Below are 26,203 nucleotides of genomic sequence, written 5' to 3' on the forward strand. Positions count from 1 at the left end.
AGGAATTGGATTAGCTAGTTAAGAAATTTTGTCTTGACTCCATGAAGACTTTTGCTAAGAAAAATGACTTGATCAAAGCTGTATAAAGGGAACTGTGAAAGCAGGAAGAGCCATTGGGAAACTGATGGAATACTTTTGTCAGGAAGACCTGAATGAAGGCAATACCAGCAGGAATGGTGTAAAATAGATGGTTTTGGAATGTGTCATAAAGAAAAGTAGAGAGGAGACAAGGAAAGGCGAGAGAAGCCCTAAGTGACTCCCTGGATGCCATCTCCAGTGTGTGGATACTCATATGCCCAATATGACGTTATGCACAAAATCATCAGAACAGGTACTGGTTTTTACTGCTTGCTAGATACCAGGCACTGTACTGAGCACTCAGCATGCACTTTCTCTTTGAATCCTTACAACATGTGTTTTCTCTCTGTTACAGACAAAGAAACTGAGATACAGAAAGATTTGTCACTTGGCCAAGGTCCCAGAGCCCATAACTGGTTGATTAATGATCCAAAATCCATTCTGTCTGATTCTGGAACCCAAACTCAACATTTCTCAGGGTGCAGACTGAGTTCCTCTCATGGGACGTGGATAGACCTCTTCTTAAATAGTTATGTAAACATTTTAGTGAGCACTAAAAATTAGCACATCACATTTATGATTTTATGTTATACTCCGTCATAATGAGGCAAAGTAAAAAAAAAAATAGTTGAAAGTTTATTTGAAGAAAAGTTTTAAAGATGTAATTGTGTAGATCTGCATTGTTCAATATAGTAGCCACTGGCCAACTGTGGCTATGTAAATTGAAATAAATCAAAATTAAAGTAAACATACATTTGCTCAGCATTAGTAGGCACATTTCAAGTGCTCAATAGCCACAGATGGCCAGTGGCTACCATTGAACAGTACAGATATAGAACATTGATGTCACTGTGTAACGTTCTTTTGGATAGTGCTGAGTTAGAGCTGTTTTACACCGGATCAGTGCCTTTTTATTGAGCGTTCACTCCAGCTCTAAATTGCCTCCCTTTGGAACTTGATCTGGCTCTGCTTAAGTCCCTGCACACCTGCATTGTCCCATACAGTAGCTGCCAGTTAGCAGTGTCTGTTGCATCCTGGAAATATGGCCAGTCTGAGTAGAATGTGCCGTAAGTGTAAAGCACACATTAGGTTTCAAAGCTTTTGTGTGAACAAAGAATGTAAAAATGTATCATTAATAATTTTTCTTCTGATTAAATGTTGAAATATTATTTCAGATAGATGGGGTTAAGTAAAATGTTTCATCGAAATGACTTTCTTGTCTTCTTTTTCACCTTATTTAATGCTGCTACGAGACCATCTTAAATTATATACATGGCTTTCAATCTGTTTCCACTGCCCAGTGCTGTTCTAGACCTCTTTGCCCCATTGTGTGACTCTAGAACGATCTTCCTTTCCCTGTCTCTTTCTGTATATCTGCACTGCTCAATATAGAAGACATAAGCCACCTGTAGATATTTCCATTTAAATTAATTAAACAAAATTTAAAATTCAGTTCCTCGGTCTCGTTAGCCACTTTCCAGATGCTCAGTAGCCACCTGTGATTAGTTGCCACCAAATTGCAGAGCATCGATGTGGAACGCTTCCTTGTTGTGGAAAGTCCTATTGGACAGCTCTCATATAGATGGTACACAGCTATGGCAAGAGCCACAGAGGTGGATCATGAATGCCTAAATCCTGGAGAATGTTTCCAGATTGCCAAACCCCATGGCACACCCTTCTTCCATCTTCCAGGTGCCGATCTCTTCCTCTCTTGGTTAGACTTATTCACGCACACTTTATATTTTCTTCTCCCCTCCTTCAAGGGCTGTGGCCTGCTTATTTCTCCCCAAACATACCTGCCTCCTATATGATCACAGTATCTAACATGATGCACTGTACAGCATAAGTACTCAATAAATATTTCTTGACCAGTTGGAGTGGTAATTCCTAGCAGGTGATTTGAGACATGTGACTGAAGGCAGAGGGAGATGTATATGGCCCATAGCAGGGGGTGGGGGGTTGGGGCAGGACAGCAGGGTGGCGATTAATCTAGGATCCTAAGGAAGAGGAGGGAAAGCAGAGACACAGCAAAGAAGAAATCTGAGAGACAGCGGCCCAAAATCTCATGCGCATCACCAAAATCCTTCTGCCCATCCTGCAAGCCCTTCGCAGGCAGTAACAAGAGTTACTGCAGGGGAATGCACAGGGCTAGGCAACAGCTAGATAAAAAGTGTAAAAGAAATCCAAAATATTATTACGTGATAAATAAACACACCAGACCCATAAATGAGAAGTTGAAATGGCATGAGAATGAAGGGGATGGTGAAGAGAAAACATGAAAAAGGCTCTGTCCCTGGGCCAGCTGGTGTGAGTTACATTTTATGAGCAGCATGTGAATTCCAGTGCCCTTGTTGAATTAGCAGCAGAATCGCACATTAGTTTTAAGGCTCCCTTTCGAATAGGAAGATCATAATGTTTTTTAATTGGGCCTGATAAAAACGTAGCATTACTTGTAGGTTCCTGAGAGAAGTGAGTTGTGAAATTGGGTTTTCATTAAACCTAATGATGGAAAATTAAGTATAGTGCGTCTGGTGAAATGGGGTGTGAAAAAAGACATCACTTCTGCATTAACAGAGGTTAATAAGGGAATAGGTGAGGTAAGATACATTGGAAAGGGGAGTCCAACTCATTGGATTAATAAACCTTGAAAATCCCTTGGTTCTGAGTCTTCGTACCATCATTAGCACTGGCATTGACATTACTGCAAATGTTACAGCAATACAAGTTGTTAAATTTCAAATGCATTTGTTTTCCATTCCAGTGTTGGTTTTGCTGACACCAAGTTTACAGTCTGTCTAGCAATGTGTTTAGGGAAAATATCCATATTGACAGCTATTTGGTTTTGGAAACATTTGACATCCCTGACACACACACAAATCCAAGTTCCCATTCCTAGGAAGCCTGTCTTTCCCAGACAGCTGGTTTCCCATGTAGCCCATGCTCCAGGTTCCTCTGGGAAACTGTAGGTCTCTGAAGACATCTTTCCCCATGTGTGATGGTAGCTTTAGTAGGAAATACTCACAGGTCTCCTAGCACTGACTCGGCTCCTCCTTTCCTAGAAACCATGGAGCATGGCATGACTCCAAGCTGTAGGTTTTCACGATCCACACCTCTGTGGCTCCTGCCATAGCTTTGTACCATCTCTAGATGAATCAAACACAAGTGCTCCTTTCATCTCCATTTCCAAATCACGCCATCACAGGAGTGATATTAGCTGGAAGGATGCCTTCCATGACAGCTACCCATGACAGCTAGGACACCTGCAAGAAACAGTGTGAGACTTTGAAGAAGGAGATTCCTTCTAAAATCCTTCAGCATCTTCACACTGGCTTCAAGAGTCTTGCACATTCACAGTCTTTCTGGATCTGCCTTGTATCATTGCTTACAGTGTTGCCCCCCCTGACATTTCTACCTACAGCTTTTTAAAAAATTGCACTTTAGGTTCTGGGGTACATGTGTAGATCATGCAGGGTTGTTGCATAGGTATATACATGGCAAGGTGGTTTGTGGCCTCCATCCCCCCATCACCTATACCTGGCATTTCTCCCCATGTTATCCCTCCTTACCCTCCCCACCCCCCACTGTCCCTCCCCTAGCCCCCCCAACAGACCCCAGTATGTGATGCTTCCCTCCCTGTGTCCACGTTTTCTCATTGTTCAACACCCACCTATGAGTGAGAATGTGCGATGTTTGATTTTCTGTTCTTATGTCAATTTGCTGAGAATGATGGTTTCCAGATTCATCCATGTCTCTACAAAGGACACAGACTCATCGTTTTTTATGGCTGCATAGTATTTCATTGTGTATATGTGCCACATTTTCTTTGTCCAGTCTATCATTGATGGGCATTTGGGTTGGTTCCAGGTCTTTGCTATTGTAAACAGTGCCATGATGAACATACGTGTGCATATCTTTATAAGAGAACAATTTATAGTCCTTTGGGTATATACCCAGTAATGGGATTGCTGGGTCAAATGGAATTTCTATTTCTAGATCCTTGAGGAATCACCACACTGTCTTCCACAATGGTTGAACTAATTTACACTTCCACCAACAGTGTAAAAGTGTTCCTATTTCTCTACATCCTCTCCAGCATCTGTTGTCTCCAGATTTTTAAAAGATCGCCATTCTAACTGGCGTGAGATGGTATCTCAATGTACCCACAGCTTTTACTCCTTATCAGCCTCCTTGCTCTTACCTAAATGTTCTCGGGCTCCATCTTTTTTCTTCAGTTGGTTCTTCTTGTCTGTTTCCCTGCTAGACCATCCAGCCTTAAGGGTGGAATCAGTATTTCTGTCTGCATTGCCACTGCTACCATAGTCCTTGGCATAGTGTGGGTTCTCAATAAGTCTAACTCATGAACCCAAGGGGGTGATGGAGAAAGGAAACAGCCCCCATATTTGCGAAGTGGTGCATTTAAGCAATGCCATTGGACATGTACTATCTATTACCTAAAATCTCAGAAGAAAAAGTAAGCAGTATTTCTCTTCTGGGCAGTTGGGAAGGTTTTGCTAACAACTTGCCAGCCCCTTCTTCCTTGTGCATAAATCTGAATCTTACAAATCCTTCTGTAGGCAATCCAGGGGTTATTTGGCTGGTCCCCAAATGATAGTCTCTGCTTTGGGGATGTTTACCTACCACCCAGATTCAGGAAGTTTTAGAGGCCACGCTGTGCATATGATGACCCCACCTACTAATTAGGTATGACCCAATCAGTGTCTCAAGGTCAGACCAGTCAGATTAGTAGCCTCTCCTCCCTTGGAGGAGCCAGTAGGTGGGGGCAGGCAGAAGGCTGCAAAGTGAAAAATGTATTCCCTACTCCAACCACAGATATAAGTGAAAGTATCAGGGTGACCAACCATTCCCGTTTGCCTGTGACTGACAGGTTTCCCAAGAGCTGAACTTTCAGTGCTAAAACCGGAAAATTGTCAGTTGAACTGGGACAAGTTGGTCACCTATAAAGCAAAAAGGCCAGATGTTCCCTTCCATTCTTCTTTCCTTGCCAGGAACAGGCTTGCTGATGCTGTCGCAAGGAAGTAGACTGTGCATTCACACACAGAATCCATGTCTGATGGATTATTGCAACATGACAGGCATACAAGCTGAAGGGAACATGGATTTTGAAAAGACAAGTTGCAGAAAATCAGGAACATACGCTAAGCCTCCCAGGGAGTGAGTGTGGCACAGGCCGAGCTTGTATCTGCACTGGTGCTTCACAGTGTCTGAAAACATCTGGGGGAGACACATCAGCTGCCACACTGGCAGCTCTCATCACTTGCATGCCACAAACGGCATGGTCCAGGGCACAGACTGTCCATGTCTTTGGGAGGAGGTTGGGAAGACCAAGCCTGGATGTTTCTGGGAAAGGTAAACTGGCCCCAAAAGACCGACACAGTGTATACCTGGCAGGGAGGTAGTAGGGCAAGACATTGGTTTCAGTGGTCCAAGGGGAACAGAAGAATTCCAACCAATCTGAGCAGGCATCAGTTTCCAGGGTGGCCAAATAACAGAAGGCAGTTAAAGCAACTCATTGGATGAAAATGTTTTTATCAAGAGAGAATATATAGACTTTACATCAGGGAGAGATTTGATGAAGGAGATGCGGCATGGGATCCAGGCCTGGGGAAATTAGCCAGCAGCACTGAAGGAAGAGGTCCAGGCTTCCTTACCTGCAAGGTGGTTCAACGATGCCACTGGATTAATAGTATTAAGTGGTGGGGAAAGTATACAATAGCAAGAAGGTGGTCGCTGTGGCAGAGCTCATAACTAGAGAGAGCAGCTGGGAGGGTAAGGGTCCCTGCTAGCTGCTGGCGGTCCAAGACTAGCTCCAGTTCCTCCCAGGGTAAAACGCAAAGGAAACAAAAGAGTAGAAAAGCCAGGTCACAGGGATGCAGGCAAATTGATCGGAAGCATACATGTGACTCCAATCTTCGAGCACCTGAGGCTCTCCTCCCCTGCACACAGGCATCAGACACTATTTCCAGCCTCTCTGCTTCCTAAGCAGAAGGGGGCTCCCAATAAATAGCATGCCTAGCTTCTCAGTGGTTCTGCCCACCCAGCCTAAAGGAAGGTCTGTGACAGGGATGACAACCAAACTGGAAGTTCTCCTTTATCAGTGGGTACCCTTGAAATGTATTGTGTTCATTGGTTTTTTTGTGGGTTTCATATTTAGATCTACCAACATAGCCATGCCAGGGAAGCAGTGTATCTCCAGTCTTTCTGCAGTTTCTTGATCACATGAGTCCCAAGTTGGTTCCCTGTGAGGTCCTCAGGCCAAGCTGGGGGAGACGGAGAACGAAGGACAAAGCTTCTGTAGGTGATAATCTGTTCTGCCTCCTTCTTTTCGAAGCAGATGGCAGCCGCGGGGAGCTTTCCCAGCCCACCCTCACGATCCAGACTCATCCCTACCGCGCCTGTGACCCTGTGGAGATGAGTTACCCCCGGGACCAGTTCCAGCCTGCCATCCGGGTGGCTGACTTGCTGCAGCACATCACGCAGATGAAGAGAGGCCAGGGCTACGGGTTCAAGGAGGAATATGAGGTAAGAGACCAGCCTGTGGGGAAACTTTCCAATTGTTTATTTGGGCACCAAAGCCTTGCTACAAAAAGTATGGCTCCCTGGCCAGCAGCATCAGTATCACCTGGGAACGTATGGGAAATGCAGGATCTCAGGCCCCACCCCGCCCTACTGAATCAGAACCTACATTTTAACCAGAAACTAGGTGATTTGTATACACATTAAATCTGAGAAGCACCATGCTAAATAATTCTAAGACATCCTTTTTCACTGTTGTTTCTCTCCCCTTCCCCTTTCATTATCCAGTTAGCTCCAAAGGTTCCACACTTTGGAGCCTCACCTCCATTCATTATGACAGAAAATGGCTCAGGCTCCCATCCCACATGCTGTAGAAAAGCCAGCAAATCTCCCCCGCTTGCTGTTGGTCACCTCTTGTCTCCTACTCAACCTTCTGTGATATTCTTGTCCCTGCTCCCACTCCCCGAAGGCAATGCTTTATCTCCAGTGACCAGTTTTCTGTTTCTGCACCTTCTCTTCACTTCTGCATTGGGCATCCCTTTCCCACCTCCCCAAAGTATCTCTAACACAAAGGATTTGTGGGTAGGGCTTGTTACCAAGGTTTAGGGAATAACAGAGAAGGGTTGCAGCAAAGTACAGGAAGTGCCTCAATGCGATACTGTTCTTCTTATAAATTCCTTAACCATCTACATTGCTAGTAAGCCCTTCTAAGGTTCTGGTCTCCTGACAGGTCTCTATCCAATTTCTCCCTAGTGTTTTCTGTAGTGTCCTCAAAACTTCCTCCACCGCTCCCCCAGCATACAGACAAAGGGCCCCACATTCCTCTTTTATTTTGTAGAACAATTGAGCTTTCCTTAACTCACTCTTTTTGTTTCAAATCCTGCCCATTAGGCCTCACCTTTTACAAGCAAAAAGCAAAATAAAATAGAAAGAAAATGCATTAAGACATTTTTCTGAACCAAAGAGCAGCTCACTCTCCAAGAATAATTCTGCAGCTCTCCTCGTTGCAGGTAGAATCCAGCTGCAGCCAGCTTTGAAAACAAGAATTCCTTTCTTCACTTTTCCTTTCCTCTCTTTCCCTTCCCTCCTTCCTTCCTAAAATATCTTTTGAGTATCTTCTGTGTACCACGCTCTGAATTGTATGCATTTGTGGATTTTTGCTGTTTGTTCTTTTCTCTTTACATGGAGCGTGTGCCCCAGATATGCTCGATTCACTGTCACCGTGCAGTAGAAAACTCATTGGCTCAGAGTCCACGCATTTGGAATGCTTAATATTGCAGACTAAGTTTATCCCTCAGACTATATTCTGAGAAAGAGCATACAAAGCAATATTTCTGAAGTCGTATGAGGTCATGAAATTGTGCTAAACTGGGGATCCAGACAGCTGGATTCCAATGTAGTAAGCTGTTTGATTTTAGAATGTTGCTCTCTGAGTTTTAAAATTCTTTATTAGTTGAATGAAGAATTTGGATAAGGTGATTTCTCAGGACCTATCTGGTCCTAAAACTTTATGAGAGTGTAAAACATGATGACAAGGGGCATGTTTGACATATTTATGGGAAAAAAACGTTTATATCAATGGATGTGAGTAATTACCAGCTTGGGAGAACAAGAACTTAGTTTCAAATATGGTCTAAGTAAAATAGCATTTTTCATATTCTCACCTACAAATCTTGAAAGAATGTTTGAATTAGAGTTGAAGAACATGATTTCGTCCCCTCCCGTCCCTGGGTCTCATTTCCTAGGGGGCTGAAAGGCCCCAGTCCCTGGGGAGCAGGGTGCATGTGAGCGTGCTTTGTGTGTGTGTATGTAAGCCTGTTTGTTGAGCAAATGTCAGGAAGCTTATGTTATTTGGAAGGGTATATTCCACATTAGTCATAACAATTTAATTAAAAGTTTCAAATATCATTAAGGGAGATCTGTGGCTTACCAAAAAAAACCAAAAAGGACAAGCAGCCAAATGCTGAGAAACACATATGTAAGAACTTGCAATCTGACATTTGAAGACAGAATTACAAATGTGTTTGACAACTTTCATGCATTTCCTTCCAGACTAATATTTCTTTTAAAGCATTCATCCCTGTGTGATGAGTTGGTATTTAAAATTTCTTCTTCGTATACTTTTGCATTTTCCAAACTTTCTAGCATGGAAATGAACAGCTTTTATAATGAGAAAACAAACAATACATGCCATTTCATCATTTGAACTACAACCAGAAATCTAACTAAGCTAGCCGTGGCCTCAATTAGTTCAAATTATATTAATCAGCAAGCTGTAAAGCTTAGCTTCTAGTTAGCATTATTTTCTGATTAGCTGAGGGTTAATTGGAAAATTTTGCCTGATAAAAGTCATTTTACAATGTGCTAGCCCACAGTGTCCGTCCAGAATACAGCTGGGTATTACTTTGATCATCAAGGCTCCTGTGATATCTAGAATCTGCATCCTGAGCATAAAAGTCACAGATCTGCTGGGAGAATCAGTGTCCTATTGCACGTATAAGACTCCTGAGCCTCCAGGCCTACTCTCATACCAACCTGCTACATGCTGTTTGTTGCCTGTCACTTCCCTGTTCTGTTCACTTTTTTCATGCAAATGAGTGGGTTTGACAAGTTGACATCTAAGGGACAGCTCAGCCATAGCAAGCTGTGTCAGAAGACAAAATTCAATTCAGTTGAACAATCACTTAAAATTTTCTCAGTAAATATTTGTTATTTACTGGCTGGGCACAGTGGCTCATGCCTGTAATCCCAGCACTTTGAGGGGTCGGGAGTTCGAGACCCACCTGACCAACATGGAGAAATCCTGTCTCTACTAAAAAAAATATATATATATACAGAAAAAAAAAAAATTAGCAAAGCGTGGTGGCACATGCCTGTAATTCCAGCTACTCGGGAGGCTGAGACAGGAGGATCACTTGAACCCAAGAGGCAGAGGTTGTGGTGAGCAGAGATCGCGCCATTGCCCTCCAGCCTGGGCAACAAGAGCGAAAGATGGTCTCAAAAATATATGTATACATATTTACTATTTACTATTGCCAAGGATGATTCTAGGTATTTGGGATACAACAATGAAGAAAACAAAGAATTTTGCACTCCTGAAGCTTGTATTCTAGCAAGCGAAATAGGAAATAAACATAAGCTTAAAAGTAAGCAAATTATATAATGTAGTATGCAAGACAGTAAAAAATACCATTTGCCGTGTTACAAACCACACCAAATCTTAACAACATAAAATAACCAATATCTTGCACTTACTGATTCTGTGGGTCAGGAATTTGTGCAGCGTACAACAGGGACAACCTGTCTCTTCCACACAGTGTCCAGAGCCTTGGCTAGGAAGTCTTCAAGTCTGGGGGCTGAAATCATCTAAACATGTCTTCACTCTTGTCTAGTGACTGATACAGGCTTTCAGTTGGAATTGTCCGCTGGAAGACCTACACATGGCCTCTTCATGTGGCCTCGGCTTCTTCACAGCTTGGTAGCCTTGGGATAGTTGGACTATTTCCATGGTGGCTCAGCGCTCCAAAGGTGGGCCCCCCAGAAAACAAGGTGAAAAGTGCATCACCTTTGTGACCTAAACTCGGGTGTAACACTGTATTATTTCTCATTGTACTATTGGTTGTAAACAAGTAAAAACACCCCATATTCTAGGAAAGGAGAATTTGACTCTATCCCTTGATGAGGAGGGGCAGCTGCCAGGTTCTAGAGGAGCCTGCAGAGCAAGAAATATTGAAAAATAAAATCTTTGGATAATACAGTCTGTCAAAATTACCACGGAAAAAGCAAGAGTAGAGCAAGGAAGGGAGATGTGTTCCAGGGATCTGAAGTAGAGGAGGTTCTAATAGTAAATAGGGTAAAAGGGTAGTCCTTCATTAGAAGATGAAATTTGAATATAGACATGGTGGAAGATATCTGGAGGAAGAGAGTTCCAGATCTAGAGAGGAATATGCCTGGCACATACAAGCAGCTGCAAAGAGGCCAGGGTGGCAGAGGTAGAGTGAGCGAGGGGTGGAAGGAATCGGAGATTCGACTGGAGAAATAAAGAGGGCCGTGACCGTGCCATGCATTACAAGCTGTTGTAAGGACTTCAGCTTTTACACTGACTAAAATGGAAAGCCACTGCAGAGTTTTGAAAAGACAAGTGCTCATGATCTGGCCTTACTTCATTCTAGCTGCTGTGTTGAGAGTGGAACTTAGGAAGGCAAGGGTGAAAGCAAGGAGACCAGTTAAGAGGCCAGTGCAGTAACCCAGGTGAGAGGCAAGGATGACTCGGGGCATGGCAGAGGCGGTGGTGAGAAGTGGTTGGATTCTGAATATTTGTGAAAGATGGAGCCAACAGCATTTCCTAACACATGGTATATGTTACAGAAGGAATTAAGGGTGACTCCCAGGCTGTTGCCTGTGCCACTGGTAGGGTGGAGCTGCCTCTGGTGGAAATGGGGATGCTCAAGTAAGGCAGAGCTGGAACAGTCAGCAGTTTCATGTTAAATTGAGTTGGCAATGACCATGGCAAGACATCTTAGTGTCTCCGTGTGGTAAGGAGGTAGTTGAATCTCTGAAGTTGGAATTTGGGAAAGAAGCCTGGGTTGGAGAGAAACCTTTGGGAGTCGTTGGCCTGTAGCTGGTGAAAGGCACAAGACTGAGTGAGGTCACCAAGCAAGTGAGTATAGACAGAGACAAGGACCTAGGACCAGGCCTTTCAGAATTTCAGCTTTAAGATGTGAGAGCATTTCCCATGGGACAGTCACCGTACGAGGCTCTGGGAACTGAGAAGGTGAAATAGAACCCTTGCCTTCTAGGGAACTTAGAGCCTGTTCTTAGACACAAGCTGATCATTTCAATATCTTGGCAAAATGCCACAATACAGGTACACCCAGAGCTATGAGAACTCTTGGGCATGGGATGCCTTGACCCAGCCTAAAGGTAAATACCCAGTGGCTTTCTGGAAAACATAAAGCCTAAATCGAAGCTTGAGAAGTAGGAAGAACCAAATTCAAGAAGGGAAGGGCGTTCCAGGCAGGGCAGCTAGCACAAGCTATGGCATGGGAATGTGCAGAGCAGGTTGAGTGAGGGGAGCCAGAAACGGTTTGGGAGGAAGCATGGAGCGAGATGGGGCTGAAATTGTCAACAGGGGCCAGGATGAGGCAAAAGGCGAGTATTTGTAACGCTAATGAGTTTGGATTTTAATCAAGGAGCCACTGGAGCCATCAAAGAGAGCAGGACATTTTTTAAGTCGATTTGCATTTTAGATTTTGTAGAGATCAGAGCAGGGACAACAGAGGCAGGTAGGCGGCTGGGACAGTAATTCAAGGAAAAGATGGGGCTACTCAAACCAGGAGACTGGGCCCAGAGCCCAGACAAGCCTACGCACGTTCTCTGCATGTAGAGCCATAAAATCAGCTTGTTCTCATTGGCATGAAAACTTGAGTCTCTCAATATATATTTTAAGTTTAATCATTTGAAATAGTATATGAACAGTCTTGACTTGAGAGTCAAAATGCCTGGAATCAAGTCCTATAACATTCATTAAGTATTTAGGTGACCTTAGGCAGGCCACTGTCCTTCTCTGGGCCTCCGTTTCCACATTTATGCAGTGAGAGCAAAGGGATTTGTCAAAGTGATCCAAAGAACCCTTCTGTCACTGGTATTCTGGGAGTCTAAATAAGAACCAATCAGCCGAGCCAGCTGGGCCTCCCTCCCACTGATGGTCGCATGGGACGTCACTCTCTGGAGCCACCACTGGTGGTTATATCTCAAGTTCTGAAAAACAAAATTGGCCAAGGGCCTTGGGCTCCTAGGAGCTCAAGGAGGCCCCAGGCAAATTAACTTCACCTGCCAGACAGATCTGCACCTCAGTCAGAGGCTTTCAATTTGGGTTGCACATTAGAATTACCTGGGGGAGTTTTAAAAAGCAATGCTCAGGCCACATTTCAGATCAGTTACATCAGAATCGCTGAGGGTGGGATGTATATTTCAGTGTTTTCTAAGCCCTCCAGTTGATGACAATATTTAAAGCTGAGAACCACTAAGTAAACCCATGGAGTCCCCAGCATGTTTCCTGCTTGTGCCCACAGACCCATCCCCTGGCATACTCTGCCTGCCAACCCTCAGGTCTACCCTCACTGATGAAAGGGCATGTGATTCTGAACCATATGCCCTTCCTATTAAAGTCAAGAGCATGTAATTCTGAAGCAAGTGTCCTTCCTCCCCAGTCTGCTTCCCCCACAGCTCCAGTTCTCCCATCTTCCCCTGTTACACAGCAAAACCCTAAGGATCACAGCAAAATATAAGAGATGTGGGCTGGAGAGCCAAGTTGTCTGTGTGCTGTGTAACCCCTGCCATGGTAGTCAGAAGAGCAGCAGGTTTAGGGAAGATGAGGGTGAATTGGAAAAGGTGACTTTGTGATGGAGAGAAGGAAGAAAGCACGTTCATCCCAGTTCCACCCAGACAGCCTGTCATCGTAATGAATGGAACAAGCCCAGTAGGGCAACCAGAAGGTATCTGGTTATTACAACTCCATTAAGACCATTTAAAGCAACAAGGAACAGCTGTGAGGAATATGATGCAGCCTAATGAAGAGCAAACATTTGTTCATTTTCCAGCTCGGGACGGACCCACCATATGTATGGCTCTTGTGGGGAAGGCTTGTGTTGCCATCTTGCTCTTAGTCATCTGTGGGTGACGGGGTAATGGCAGGCAGTCAGCTTCTGAATGGGGCATAACCAGAGAGATGGAAGTTTCAGGTCACCCCAGGTGCTTCCTTCTCTGCTCAGAGCCACCTGAGCTGTGTCAGAGTATATCTCTGCTTCTCCAACAAGGCTTCTTCTCAGTTGGTAACAGAGTGACAGAATTTTCCACGGCAGGCAACCCCAGAAAGGCTCTGTTTCAGCTCCTCAATTTGCAGATGTGCATGGTTCTAGGGAGGGGCCTGAGTAATTACTGGTCCATGCCCAAATTGTGAATGGGAAATCCATGATTGTTCTTCAACTCTGGGAACTCATAATGACCAAACTAGGAAGACCTGGCTCCACCTGCTCATTTCAGTCCATTCCACCCCACCTCCAGATTGAAAAAAGAAGACAATAGGCCATTAGAGGGAGTTGCCAAAACCCATCAGTGACCCATGTGGTTTCAAACTTGGGAGCTTTCCAGAAGGAAAGAGCTCATGTGGAAGACTGTTAACTCAGCCTTTTCCTTTTAGCCTATTTTATTGTTCTACTTACAATATTGTTTGTAACAGAGCACATGGTGGGTTTTTTGTTTTAATACAGGATCTCCCCCAACCAAGTGAACAATTTTCAGGTAGTCCTGTAGAAAAATCCTTTGACGAAGAGTGAAAACCTGGTTCTCAATCTGCCCCTGAGACTCTGGTTGGTCTTGGGCAAGACTCTTTCCTCTCTGGGTCTCATTTTCATCTGTGAAATGTTTGGCTACATGCTTTGCATGAAATTCTGAAGGCTGATAGTATATGCTTCTATTTTATACACAGTCCATCTGGCCAGAAACACTGATCAAGTATTTATTGTGCACCTGACACTGTCTGGGCACTGGAGTTAGAAACCTATATAAAGAAAATAAAGACGCGACTTTAAACTCATGGTCTTGCTGCACCATGTAATGATGTAACAGAGCTCTAGTTCAGATGCTTTGGAGATACATTTGCTTTTTGTCACTTCTTGTTGCCAAAATCTATCAGAAGTTTCACAAAAGATAAGACTCCTAGTTAGAGAAAAGTAGGAGAAGATGGGTAGAGAAGAAGGAGGTGTGCAAGAGGGAGCTACATGTGCAAATCTTGGAAGCAAAAAACGATTGAAATTCTGCAGCCAGCTTTTGAGGAGAAACCAAGATGCCTGCCTATGAAAGGAAAAATAAAATGAAAGTAGTTGGGGAGATTTAATAGGAATCTTATACCCCTTGCACCATTTTCTTGAAAAGAGTTACCAAGGTTATGATCATGGCCCCTGGCAGTCTGCCTCTTCACCATAGCTGGCTACAAGTTTAAAGGAGAGTTACTGGCCTAGAGTCAGCCACCCGGAAGCTCAGGCATGACCATGGAGACGTGTGGAGGCAGCTGGAAGTCTGTAGCCTGAAGTGGATTATGGGGATCCCCAAGATTCAAGATTGTGGGTTCCCAGCTGGGAAGAATAGAGGTAAGCTCATGTGAGAATCCCCATTAAGCTATAGACTTCTTGAAGGCAGAAAATTTGTCATCTAAAAGGCCTTGTGTAGCTTTTAATTGGGCCTTTTAAAGAGTGCCTGTGAGTCTACGTGCAGACATGCACTCAACTTTCCGCCTTGATCAAAGTTCCTGTCACAGACAAATACCACCATCTTGCTGCAATCTGATTTTCTACTTAGCTTTACCCGCAGAACTCATAAATTACTGTCTATTTAGTGACACGGTACGCAATAATATTTGCTCTCCTGATGCCACTCTGAGTAGACATCATTAGTCATCCTCTCCTGCCTTCTCTGTCCACATTTATAATCCCTAAGGCATGTGCTTTTCAGCATGGAAGGTGGCATTTGTTGAAAGCTTGGCCTCTGCCAAGGCCACCACTAACTCCTGCAGCACCTTAGAATGAAATAGCAAAAGGTGCCTCAAGATATTTGACTGTCACCTTCCAAAAAGTGTTCATAATGAATATGAAAACCTGAAATTTCTGCCATGTGCATGGTGCTCCCATAGGTGCAGTGCTCTTGGATTATACGCAACCTACACAGCTATCTGTGATTCCCTTGCCACCCACAAGCTGGCCACCGTCACCAGTAAATGTGTTCACTGAACCCATGGACCACAGTAGAGACCAGACCTTAGGCTCCCAACAGATTATGAAACTTTCCCATTCCCTGAATGCTATTTTACCTACACCTAGAGGGACAGACTTGTCCCAGTTTGCCAAAAATGGTCCCTGTTTTAAAACTGAAAGTCCTACATCCTGGGACCCCCTTTGGTCTGAGACAAACCAGAATGGATGTTTCAGAGAGCTCCTATTTTTGTGCTTGTAAGAAAAACAAAAAGCCCTCATCTTTCTACTGTTGTGGAAGACAGTGTGGCAATTCCTCAAGGATCTAGAACCAGAAATGCCATTTGGCCCAGCAATCTCATTACTGAGTATATACCCAAAAGATTATAAATCATTCTACTATAAAGACACATGCACACATTGTATACTGCAGCACTATTTACAATAGCAAAGACTTGGAACCAACCCAAATACCCATCAATAATAGATGGGATAAAGAAAATGTGCTATATACACCATGGAATACCATGCAGCCATAAAACATAATAAGTTCATGTCATTTGCAGGGACATGGATGAAGCTGGGAGCCATCATTCTCAGCAAACTAACACAGGAACAGAAAACCAAACACTGCATGTTCTCACTCGTAAATGGGAGTTGAACATATGTATACCAATGATGTGGAGCTTAAAACCTAGATGATGGGTTGATAGGTGCAGCAAACCACCATGGCACATGTATACCTTTGTAACAAATCTGCATATTCTGCACAGGTATTCCAGAACTTAAAGTTAAAAAAAACTGGATGTTTTTGACCGAAAATGGCAAAAGAATGACTCCTACAAGTGGGCAGAAGCCTCAATATTATATCCGCGAGACAGAGGATATGAAAGATGGAATACTCTGAGCACCTACTGTGTACCAGGCATTGTGCCAGGTGCTATGGGGATTGCCTCCGATAATCACTAATCATCACAAAGTTCTGTGGGATGTGTTATTTTTTACTTTTAAAAATGTACAGACTCTAAGATTTAAGTTTTATGAGCTTTAACTAATGCATAGAGTCAGGACCAACAGGATCAGGACACATGAGAATTTTAACCAAAAAGTTACCCTGTGCTACCCCTGTGTAGTTAAATCCTTCCTCACCCATAACCTGAAGGATGCATTATTGACTGTTTTCAGAAACATTTATTGACACTTGAAGTGGTGAACTTACTTGCAGTCAAAATAGTCACTCTAGTCTGTCTGCCTTTTGCAAAGCCTTGCCTTTTCCCTGACTTATATACACAGTTAGTGTGCAAGGGGTATTTCTTGACAAGACAAATGAAGGAAGGACCCAGGTAAAATGGTACTTCCTTGCTGAAGACTCTCCAGAGTCTTCTGTGTACCAGGAGAGTTCAGTGCTGGCCAGGAGTGTGGGGAAATCCTGGCAGGCTGGACTGAACATGGAGGAGGCGGGCCCTCAGCTGTGCCCTGGAGCATCAGCCAGGAACTGCCTCATCACCAATCCCTGTGCCTGGTTTTGCTGCACCCTAGGGCATCACATACCCAATTACTCCAGGGATACAGTCAATCCAAGGGGAATGAAGGAGGGCATTGCAAATGATAGAATCTGCTGACAATAGGAGGTGAGCGGGGAAATGAAATAGTCTGGCGCGCCCTCAGCCTTGAATTGGGAGTGAACTGCTCTAGGAAGCTTTGTGTTTTGACATCTTACTATTTTAGGCATAACTCAAAAAGGCTTAGGTGCAAAGAAGAGTGTCTAAAGAAGGATGGCAAGCTCCTGTTGGCTTGCCTCAGGAGAGCCAGGTGGAAGAAAAAATCAGCCACACAGGCATCAGGGATCATTCTCAGTTCTAGCAGATGATTAAAGTACTAAGTGGGACACTGAGGTAGATTTCATAGTCCTGTGGACTGAGGCAGCACAGCAGAACTGAAGACCTAAGAACCTGGCTCAGCTCTGTGGATGGGAGGGTGGGTTGCAGTCATAGGGAGAGTCAGTCTGGGACAGGCACCAGATGATAATCTTATTCAAAAATCTATAAAGCCTATCATCAAGGATAAAGCAGGGTTCCAAGGACAAGCACTGTCCACCATTTATCATGATGCTCATGCTGGCTCAGCCTCCCCCTCTTAAAAAACTTCCAAAACATTCCCGTTGAATTATCATAAAACTCACGTTCTTGTCCTTGGTCCACAAGACCTTGGTTGAACACCCTGCCCCAACCCTGAGCCAAATCCACATTACTTGTCATCCTCCTCCTCTCGTTCTCTCTGTTCTGGAGAGCCTCCCTTCAAGTTCTAGAACACAAAAAGCTCATTCCATCCCAGGCCCTCCATACCTGCTGTTCCCTCTGCAGGGAACATTCTTTCCCCAGCTCTTGCCAAAGCCGGCACCTGCTAATTTTCGTTTTTAGCTTAACTGTGTCAGCCAGAGATCAGCAGGGACACACCTCCTGGAGTTGAACAGGTTGGGTTTATCTCTTGTTGCAGTGAGGTGAATGCATACCTGGAAGGGTGCGTTCCTGTGGGACGTTTCAGGAAGAGTTATGTTAGAAAGGACTCAGAATGTGGGCTGTGTTTGCTGATTTGAGAGAGGGAGATGAGACTTTGTTTTAGGTTAAACACTATTGGGAGGTGGTATGATTGGATATCCTATACCTATGAGAAGAGAAGACCAGATACAGGCTAGAGCCGTAATTGGCAAAAAAAAAAAGTGGTCACTCATATTAACCAGAATAGGGAGGTATTCGGTCATTTTTTTGTCTTGGACAATGTTCATATTTTTGTCTGTGTCCAGACACAACTTGCTTTTGTCTTGTTCCATCCTGGCCTCAGAGCAGCCTTGCCTGTGGTTGGTCTTCCGTGAAATTGTCCACGTTCAGTAGGAGAGCACCAGGGCCCACCTGTGAGTGCCAAGTCAGCTCCTAGATTTCAGGGGCTGCTTTTCTCCCTCTCAAATCTCCCCTTTTCAGAGTTCTGTCCATACCACCCTGTCTAGTCCCTTGCCCCGGTCCCTGTCTATCCCAGCACCTGGCATCCAGACGGTCGCTGGGGAGGGAAGGAAGTGAGCGAGGGAGGGAGCAGGGAGAGACTCACTCAGTGTATATTCTTGGGCAAGTCATTTCCTGTCTCGAGACCTCACTTTGCTGATCTATGAAATGAGTCAATAATTTTCTCAAAAGATCTTTCCAAATCTGACTTTTGAGGACTCTATAAATATCACAGCACAGCTCTCCAGGGACAAGGACATCCCCAAATACATCTTTTGAACTAAAAAAAAAAAGGACTGCCTTGGAAAAGCAACACTGTTGAAGAGTAGGAAACATTTCCACACTCAGAGAGGATTGTAAAAATAGGGCTCAGCACTCTCAGGAGAAAAGAATGGGAAAAGAAAAGCAAAGATTGATAATGGATGAATATAATGAGATGGCAATTTTGGTTTCAAAAGAATGTGATTAGCAGCTAATGACTGTCACCATTCCCTGGTCAATCTACTGTAACTAGCCATTAATGGAAAAATAATGCCCTCAGCTTGCTCACTTTGAAGCTGGAAATGAGTCTCCCTTTCATACTTTTCCCCCCTCGTATTTTTTTTCTCTAGGAGATTATCCCTTATTAGATTGTAGCTCCCTAAATAAGGAAATGGATGTGTGATCAAAGTCTGCCAGTTACGGGGTCATTACCACTCCCTCCCGGCGGCTCTATTAGGCATCCCTCCTCTGCTTTTACCAACATCGTCACAGCCCCCAGGCCCACTTGGTCTCCTTCAGTCTCCACTAAGGGAGACAGAGGCTCCCAGGACCATGATGGGGCCTGCGTGGTTTCCCACGAAATGCCACTCACTTACCACAACTCTTTTGTTTGGTTTAGAATTGTCAAGGGATAGGTGCATGCTGGGGTGTCTCCTGGAAGACATTGTGTTTGTTGATGGTGAGAGGACCCCAAACTGCCATTCAAGGATTCCGGGAGTGAACAGAAGGGACTTTCATCAAATCTCTGCAGGATGTCACAGGACAGAGAAAGTACACACATTTACTCTGTGGGGCCCCATGAGATGGTATAGGCAAAGTACAGGGAGGTTGAGTAAAGGAAAAACTCTGGTCAATCTGTCCAAAAGAGAGGCCAGAAGTTGGAGAAGTGGTGAGCTATCTGGCACAGAGGGTATCCAAGTGATACATGCTATGGATCCCCTTATCAGCTGCTTGGAAGGCCATTGTGGATGGGAACACAATTGGGCCATTTTCAAGGTCACTGACACCTCTAGGATCCCTGGATATTTGCTCCTGAAGGCACAGAAGCCACCTAATTCACTAATAATTATTTCACTCATTCATTCATCCTAAAGAGGTCTTTCAAGCATCTCTGAAGTATGGAGCCACCATTGGGTTCTGGAGATACAGTCATGACTAAGATCCTATGCTTTCCCTGGAGGAGCCCATGGCCAAATTGAGAAACAGAATTAAATTATTAGATGCAAAGAAGTCCATCTAATAATAGAAGTGGCTGGCTCTAAGTGGGGATGCAGTGGGGTGAAGGAGAGTGAACAGAGAAGACTCCACAAAGAAGATGCTTACACTGGGTTTTAAAGGATATGTAGGAGTTTGCCAGATGAACTCAGATGAAAGGGAATTTCAGGCAAAGGGAACAGCATGTGAAAAGTCTTATAAGTTTTAAACACCTTATAACCAACAATATAGATATAAGGGCCAGAAGTGAGGCTGTAGGGGCATTTGGGGTGAAGTCATTAAGGACCTAAAGAATTTGAAATTTGTCCTGAAGGCAATGGCAAGAGGAGTAACTGGGTCCTATTCACATTTTAGAATGATCTCTCTGATTACAGTGGAGAATGGATTGGAGGGGACAAAACCAAAACAAAAGGAACCAATGCGGAGAATTGTGGGAAAGTATTTTAAAGTCACTATTTGCAAAAATCATGGCTGCATAGTAGTATCACGTGGGGAGCTTTAAACACTACCAATGCCTATGTCCCACCCCAGATAGTCTGACTTAATTGGCCTTCAGGAGGACCTTGGTTTTGGGAGTTGTAAAGCCTCCCCAGGTGATTCTAGTGTGCAGTCATAAAGAGACCTTAAGATAACTATCACAAACCCTGGCACATAGCAAGTACTCAACACAGTTTTGTTTTGTTTTGTTTTGCTTTTTCAAAAAATTAGTATGAAAACAGTCATGCTGTCCTGCTTTTGGCTTCACCCCACTTTCAAGGGGACATAATTTGGATGAACAATTGGCTTTTATCACAGAGGGTTTCAGGTACAGAATCCACCCTCAAAAGATCAGCTTCTACATCCAGAAATCCAGTGCTACCACTGAGAACAGGAACTTCCCTTCACATACAGAGAATAGACCTGCCAAACTGCCTGGAAGAGCTGGAGCTACCTGGCTGGGATAGAGGGTGGGGCTAGGGCTAGAATCTGAGTTCTAAGAGTTACCTGCAGCAGCTGGAAGCATCTTCCATCTAGAGATGGCCTAAACTGGTGGCAAGATGGATGCAGTGTTTGGTAAAATGAGGAGCAAGAAGAGAAACAGGAAAAGGAGATGAATGAGAAAGAACCAGGGGAGAAAAGTGAGGGATAAGCCCCACATTTGTAAAATGAGCACTTACCTATCCTTATAACATTTTTGCCATATCCAGATTTAGGTCAGAGATTGGTGCCCAAAGCCTAGCACCTGTTTTGCTTCTCTTCCAGGGTGTTTATCTAAGGGCGTTGGACACACAGAGCAAAATTATGACCCATTCATAGCTATTAAGGTACTTTATTATCCCTTATAATCTAAACCCTGAGAAAGGCTAATTTGTAGAACATGGCTCAGCCTGAGAACCCCAGGCAAGGAACTCCTTCCTGCGCCCTGTAATGAATCTGAAATGGCTAAGCAGCAGAATGAGCACTAATTCCACCTACTCAATCATTGCATGGATGAGGATCGTAGTCATGCTTCTAGCATAAAGGTCAGCAAGCTATAGCCACAGGCTAAATCCAGCCCAACACTTATTTTTGTAAATAAGGATGTATTGGAACACAGCGATGCCCATTTGTTTGCTTTTTATCTGTGACTGTGTTCACTCTACAGCAGTAGAGTATGAGTTGTTGCAGCAGAGACTACGCAACCTGCAAAGCCCAAACTGCTTTCTAGTTGACCCATTACAGAAAAAACATTCCAACTCCCACTGTAGGAAAAGACTCACCTAGGTTGATTTAACAGTTGAGAGACCAGATGCAAGAAAGGTAGAACTGTGCATGAGCTCTGACCTGCTCAGAACCTGCCAATAAAACAGGGCTTATGGAGGGGTTGACTTTCTGATCAACCTGGTTACATGTTCCTTCTTGCTCAGGGTGGACCTAGTAAGGAATAGATGGGCAAAGGCAAGGCTGGTGTATTAAGATGGATGGCGGGTTCTCCTCCTGCCCTGCTGACAGAGAGCTGTGTAGAATGAAGGTGTTGTAAAGTCAGTCTCAGAGGTAATGCAAGGGCATATGCAGGATGTTCAGCCTATTCTACTAAAGGCAGGCTAGAGAGAGTAATCAAAACATGGTCTGATCATCATGCTTCTGCGGCTTTTCTATAGCCGTTTCCACACCCTTAACTGCCCATCCTCTCTATGAAATAACTGACTACACCCTCCCCTGTATTTCCATGCCACTTGGCTCATAACTCTTGTAAATCATCCCACGTGGTTGTTGACTTGTCTGTCTTATCGATGGTTGCCCTCCTCTTAAAGTGACTGATGATTTCTATCTCCTCCCTACCTCTAAGCTCTGGGTGTCTGTGTCCAACTTCCTGTTTGACATCAGCTTGGATGTCTAGTAGATCTCTCAAACATGGCTGCCATTATTTGTATTTTGAGCATGTTTTTTTTTTTAAAAAAAAAAAAGTATGCAGTATTCAGTGCTAGGCACTCTTCTAAGCACTTTATGTACTCAGAACACAACACTTAATTCTTGCCTCTCCAATCCTGTTTCTGTCCCAGGCTTTTCCATATCCATACATAACGTCCCTCTCCACTCCGTTCTGCAAACCAGCGATCTAAGGGTCAGCCTTCATTCCTCTCTGTCCCTCACAGTCGGCGCCTATGGCAGATGTGTTGGTGCCCTGTACACATCCTGTCTACACTCACTGTTCCCATGCTTGCCCACCTGATGGCTTCCTCCTGTAAACACCTGTGACTTTTTGCCTGAGGGCTTCTTCAAGACAGAAGAATATGCACACTCTGTCCACAGATCATGGAAGAAGTGCTGGGGAGTCCCCAGGAGTTGTCCTCAACCAATACTCGATGAGAATTGATGAATAACTACCCCAACTTCGCATTCCCCCATGGTGGGACAACTCTGAGGCATGAGATGTCCCCATTGGATTATGCCCCGATTGTGCACAGTGGCAACCTGCTCATTGATGTGCCCTATATTGACTTCATTCCCTGGATTGTGCCACTGCCCCATTCTCCCACCCAAACTTCTTGGGATTGCCTCCCAAACAATTTACTTGTGCCTGACTTCTTATCTCTGAGTCTGCTTCTGAGGCAACCCAAGTCAATAATATTCAACTGAACATCCTGCTCACATCACTTCTCACACGTCCACCGCCACCACTCTGATCTAAGAGTCCATGGTACCATCGTGTGTTGCCTGGAGTACTACCACAACTTTCTAGCAGATCTCCTTGCATCCTCCATGGCCCTCCCAGAGCCTGTGTTCCATACATGAGCCACAATGTACTTGGTAATACATGAATCTGATCAGACGATTCCCCTGCCCAAAACCCCCTAATTTTTTTTTATCACACTTAGAACAATGCCCAATTCATTAACCAGTAATATCAATGCTTTATATAATCCAGCCTCCCCTATCTACTGTAGATACTTCCATCACTGCTTCTCCCCTCCCCACATCACTCCATTCCTTGAATATTGTCGTTTGCTTTCTACCTGACCATCTTTGCGCCTGCTGTTCCCTCTGCCTGAAAAGCACTTTCTACTTTCCTTGGTATGAGTTGCTGTCCCATATTAAGGAATTACACTATCATGAAGGAATGACAGTGTCTATTATTAATGAAGTCCCCCTTATCTGCAGTTTTGCTTTTCATGGTTTAGTTACCCAAGGTCAATCACAGTCAAAAAATATTAAGATATTTAGAGAGAGAGAAAGACTGCATTTATATAACGTATTATAGTATATTATTGTCATCATTCTATTTTATAATTATTCTTAATCTCTTACTGTGCCTAATTTATAAATTGAACTTTATCATAGGTATGTATATGTGAGAAGAAAACATAGTATACATAGGCTTCGGTACTACCCATGGTTTCAGGAGTCCCCACTGGGGGGTCTTGGAACAAATCCTCCAAGGATAAGGGAGGACTACTGTAACTTAAATGTTACCTTCTTGGAGAAGCCCTCCCGGAGTGTATAATCTGAAATAATTCTCATTCCTCATCACTATCCCTTTATCCTGCTTTATTTTCATCACAGCATTTTCACATCTAAAATTTGACATTTTTTTTTCATTTGCTACATTTCCTGGTTTGCTGGCAGCTCAAGGGGAACTTGTCTGTTTGTCTTTATCCCTAGTACCTAAAATAGTGCCCAGCCCATGTTAGGGGCTCAGTAAGTATCTGTTGAGTGTGTGAATGAATAAATCAGTGAAGGGACAAGCGATTTCCTGAACAGGACTAGATTGTAAACTCATGACGCTGAAGACATCAATTACATATGAAACCATGAACAAGAAAGGTCCATGGACAGACCAAAATCTACAATCTCCCCAGGCCCCATCCAAGGACATCTGTCCCTTTCCACTACAAGTTCCATTGCAGCGGGTCTCAATTCTGTCTATTGGTTCATCTCCACCCCGATAAGGCTCCTATCTCAGGCCACTCTAACCACTCTGTCCTTGCTTTTTAGGCCTTACCAGAGGGGCAGACAGCTTCGTGGGACACAGCCAAGGAGGATGAAAACCGCAATAAGAATCGATATGGGAACATCATATCCTGTAGGTGCCCTTCTGGGAGTTCCTAAGCTTCAGGTGTTGAGAACATTGGGGAAAAGAGGCTATTACTAGTATTTACCTGGAATTTGTTATCAAATAATCTTTGATGTCTCCAGCTTTGTGTCCACATGTCAAGATGGAAGCTTTATTTCAGTTTTATTGTCATCCCTAGACTGGATGACAAAGCATGGCTGATCTCAGCCGGAGGGAGCAGGCAGGGAGCTGGGTCAGGGCAGAGCAGAGCCATGAAGCCTCTTGGGGAAGAACCTCTGAAGGCTGGGTCTCACTGAGCATTGCCTGCTCAATTCCTCAGGTCGGGGAGGAAGCCCAGCCAAAAGGGCTGCCATACAGAAGACCCCACAGCTGGACAAAGAGATGAGCTCTGTGTTCCCAGAAGCTCCTCTAATTCAAAGGAGGACTTTGGCAGCAACCAGGGGTGAGGAGCATGGGCCCCAGCCTGAGAGGGAGGGGCCAGGAGCACCTGGACAAGAGAATGGTGCTCCTCCAAGGAGGAGGAGTCACATTGGCTGATGCTTGGAAGTAAAAGTTGATACTCAGGAGAAGCCAGTAACTGGCATATACCTGAGTCTTGGGGTATGCCCAACTCAGGCCCCACAGGAGCCCTGGGCTACTCCTACCACATGAGAGACAGGGTTCAGGGCAACACAGATTCTACCTGACCCCACTATAGGAGGGCAGGCCTCAAAGGTGAAGGCTGCTCCCAGGTCTGCCTCAGTGCAGCTCTGGAGGTACTGAGGCTGCAGGGAGAAAGCGCATTCTTAGGCAGAGCTAAGGAAGGACATCGCCTTTGCTCAGCAATGAGTTTTACCTTTCCCATAGGCACCCCCAGGGAGTGACTCATTGATGAAGTCAGTGGTACAGAGCAGTTAGTTACCACCCTCTGGAGTCAAACTGCCCAGGTTTCTATCCCAACTGTAGGGCCCTGAGAAAGTTACTTGACCTCTGTCAACTTTAGTTTCCTCCCCTTTAAAATGATGACGATAATAAGGTCAATGCAAAAAGGTCCATAAAACTCTCACTACAGTGCCTGACACCATTACTCTTAGCCACAGGGTTACTTTCTTGAGGTCACTGATTAGCAGCATAAATCTATCATTCCACCTTATCTTATTAACCCGAATTCACCGAGTACTCGGGACATGTCCTGTGGGGACATGGAATAAGGCAGGTTGGTGGGGAGAGGTGAGCATGATCAGATATCCATTTTGGAAAGATCACTAGGGTAGCAGATGTGGAAGGGGAAGGCTGCTAGCAGAGGACCAGTCAGCAGGCCCCTGCAATGGTCTTACTAAGGGATGATGGGGCCCGAACAAAAACAGTGACAGTAACTTGTGTGTGACAGGTGCATAGTATTCAGTTCTGGGAGGTGAGGAAGAGAGAGACTGCCACAGAACTGAATGCCACGCATAGGAAACACACAAGTATTGTCACTGCCAAATATTGGTAGGTACAGCCTTCAAAGTAGCATAAATACAGAGAAGGCAAAGTTATCTCGTACAAAACGCTAAGCATGTATTCTGATTAGAACAGGAGTCTACGACAGCCTTTGTCTGACTCAGTGTTACCAACCTGCGCCTTTTGACATCTCACCAATGGTGTGAGGAGCATCTCCTGGTCTCAGCTCACAGAGTAACCCAGTTCATCCAAAAGAAAAAAAAAGAATCCTGAATGACAAGTTATTTCTAGCACAATTCAGAGTTTTGTTTTGTTTTGTTTTGTTTTAACTGTCTAGACATTGCCTAAGAAAAAACTTGGAGGAAGAAAGAGTAAGAGCCAGGCAGATTGTAAAGGAAGAAAAAGGCAGAAGTTTT

At 44.3% G+C, this 26,203-nt stretch overlaps 1 protein-coding gene across 13 annotated transcripts in view; it reads left to right on the top strand.

Annotated features, from left to right (window-relative positions):
* Window positions 1-26,203, top strand: part of PTPRT (protein tyrosine phosphatase receptor type T) — a 1,128,992-nt gene that overhangs the window by 1,031,537 nt on the left and 71,252 nt on the right. For 6 of the 13 annotated variants that reach the window (XM_017542238.2, XM_017542244.2, XM_017542246.2 and 3 more), the window contains 2 exons: window positions 6,428-6,618; window positions 24,287-24,374. In XM_017542238.2, the coding sequence (XP_017397727.1) occupies window positions 6,428-6,618; window positions 24,287-24,374 (279 nt within the window). Of the gene's footprint in view, window positions 1-6,427; window positions 6,619-24,286; window positions 24,375-24,684; window positions 24,808-26,203 lie in introns of all 13 variants that reach the window. The other 7 variants (XM_037743358.1, XM_037743363.1, XM_037743360.1 and 4 more) reach the window with 3 other exon arrangements.

The sequence above is a fragment of the Cebus imitator genome, unplaced genomic scaffold, assembly GCF_001604975.1.
Source record: "Cebus imitator isolate Cc_AM_T3 unplaced genomic scaffold, Cebus_imitator-1.0 Scaffold141, whole genome shotgun sequence".
Taxonomy (NCBI): Eukaryota; Metazoa; Chordata; class Mammalia; order Primates; family Cebidae; genus Cebus; species Cebus imitator.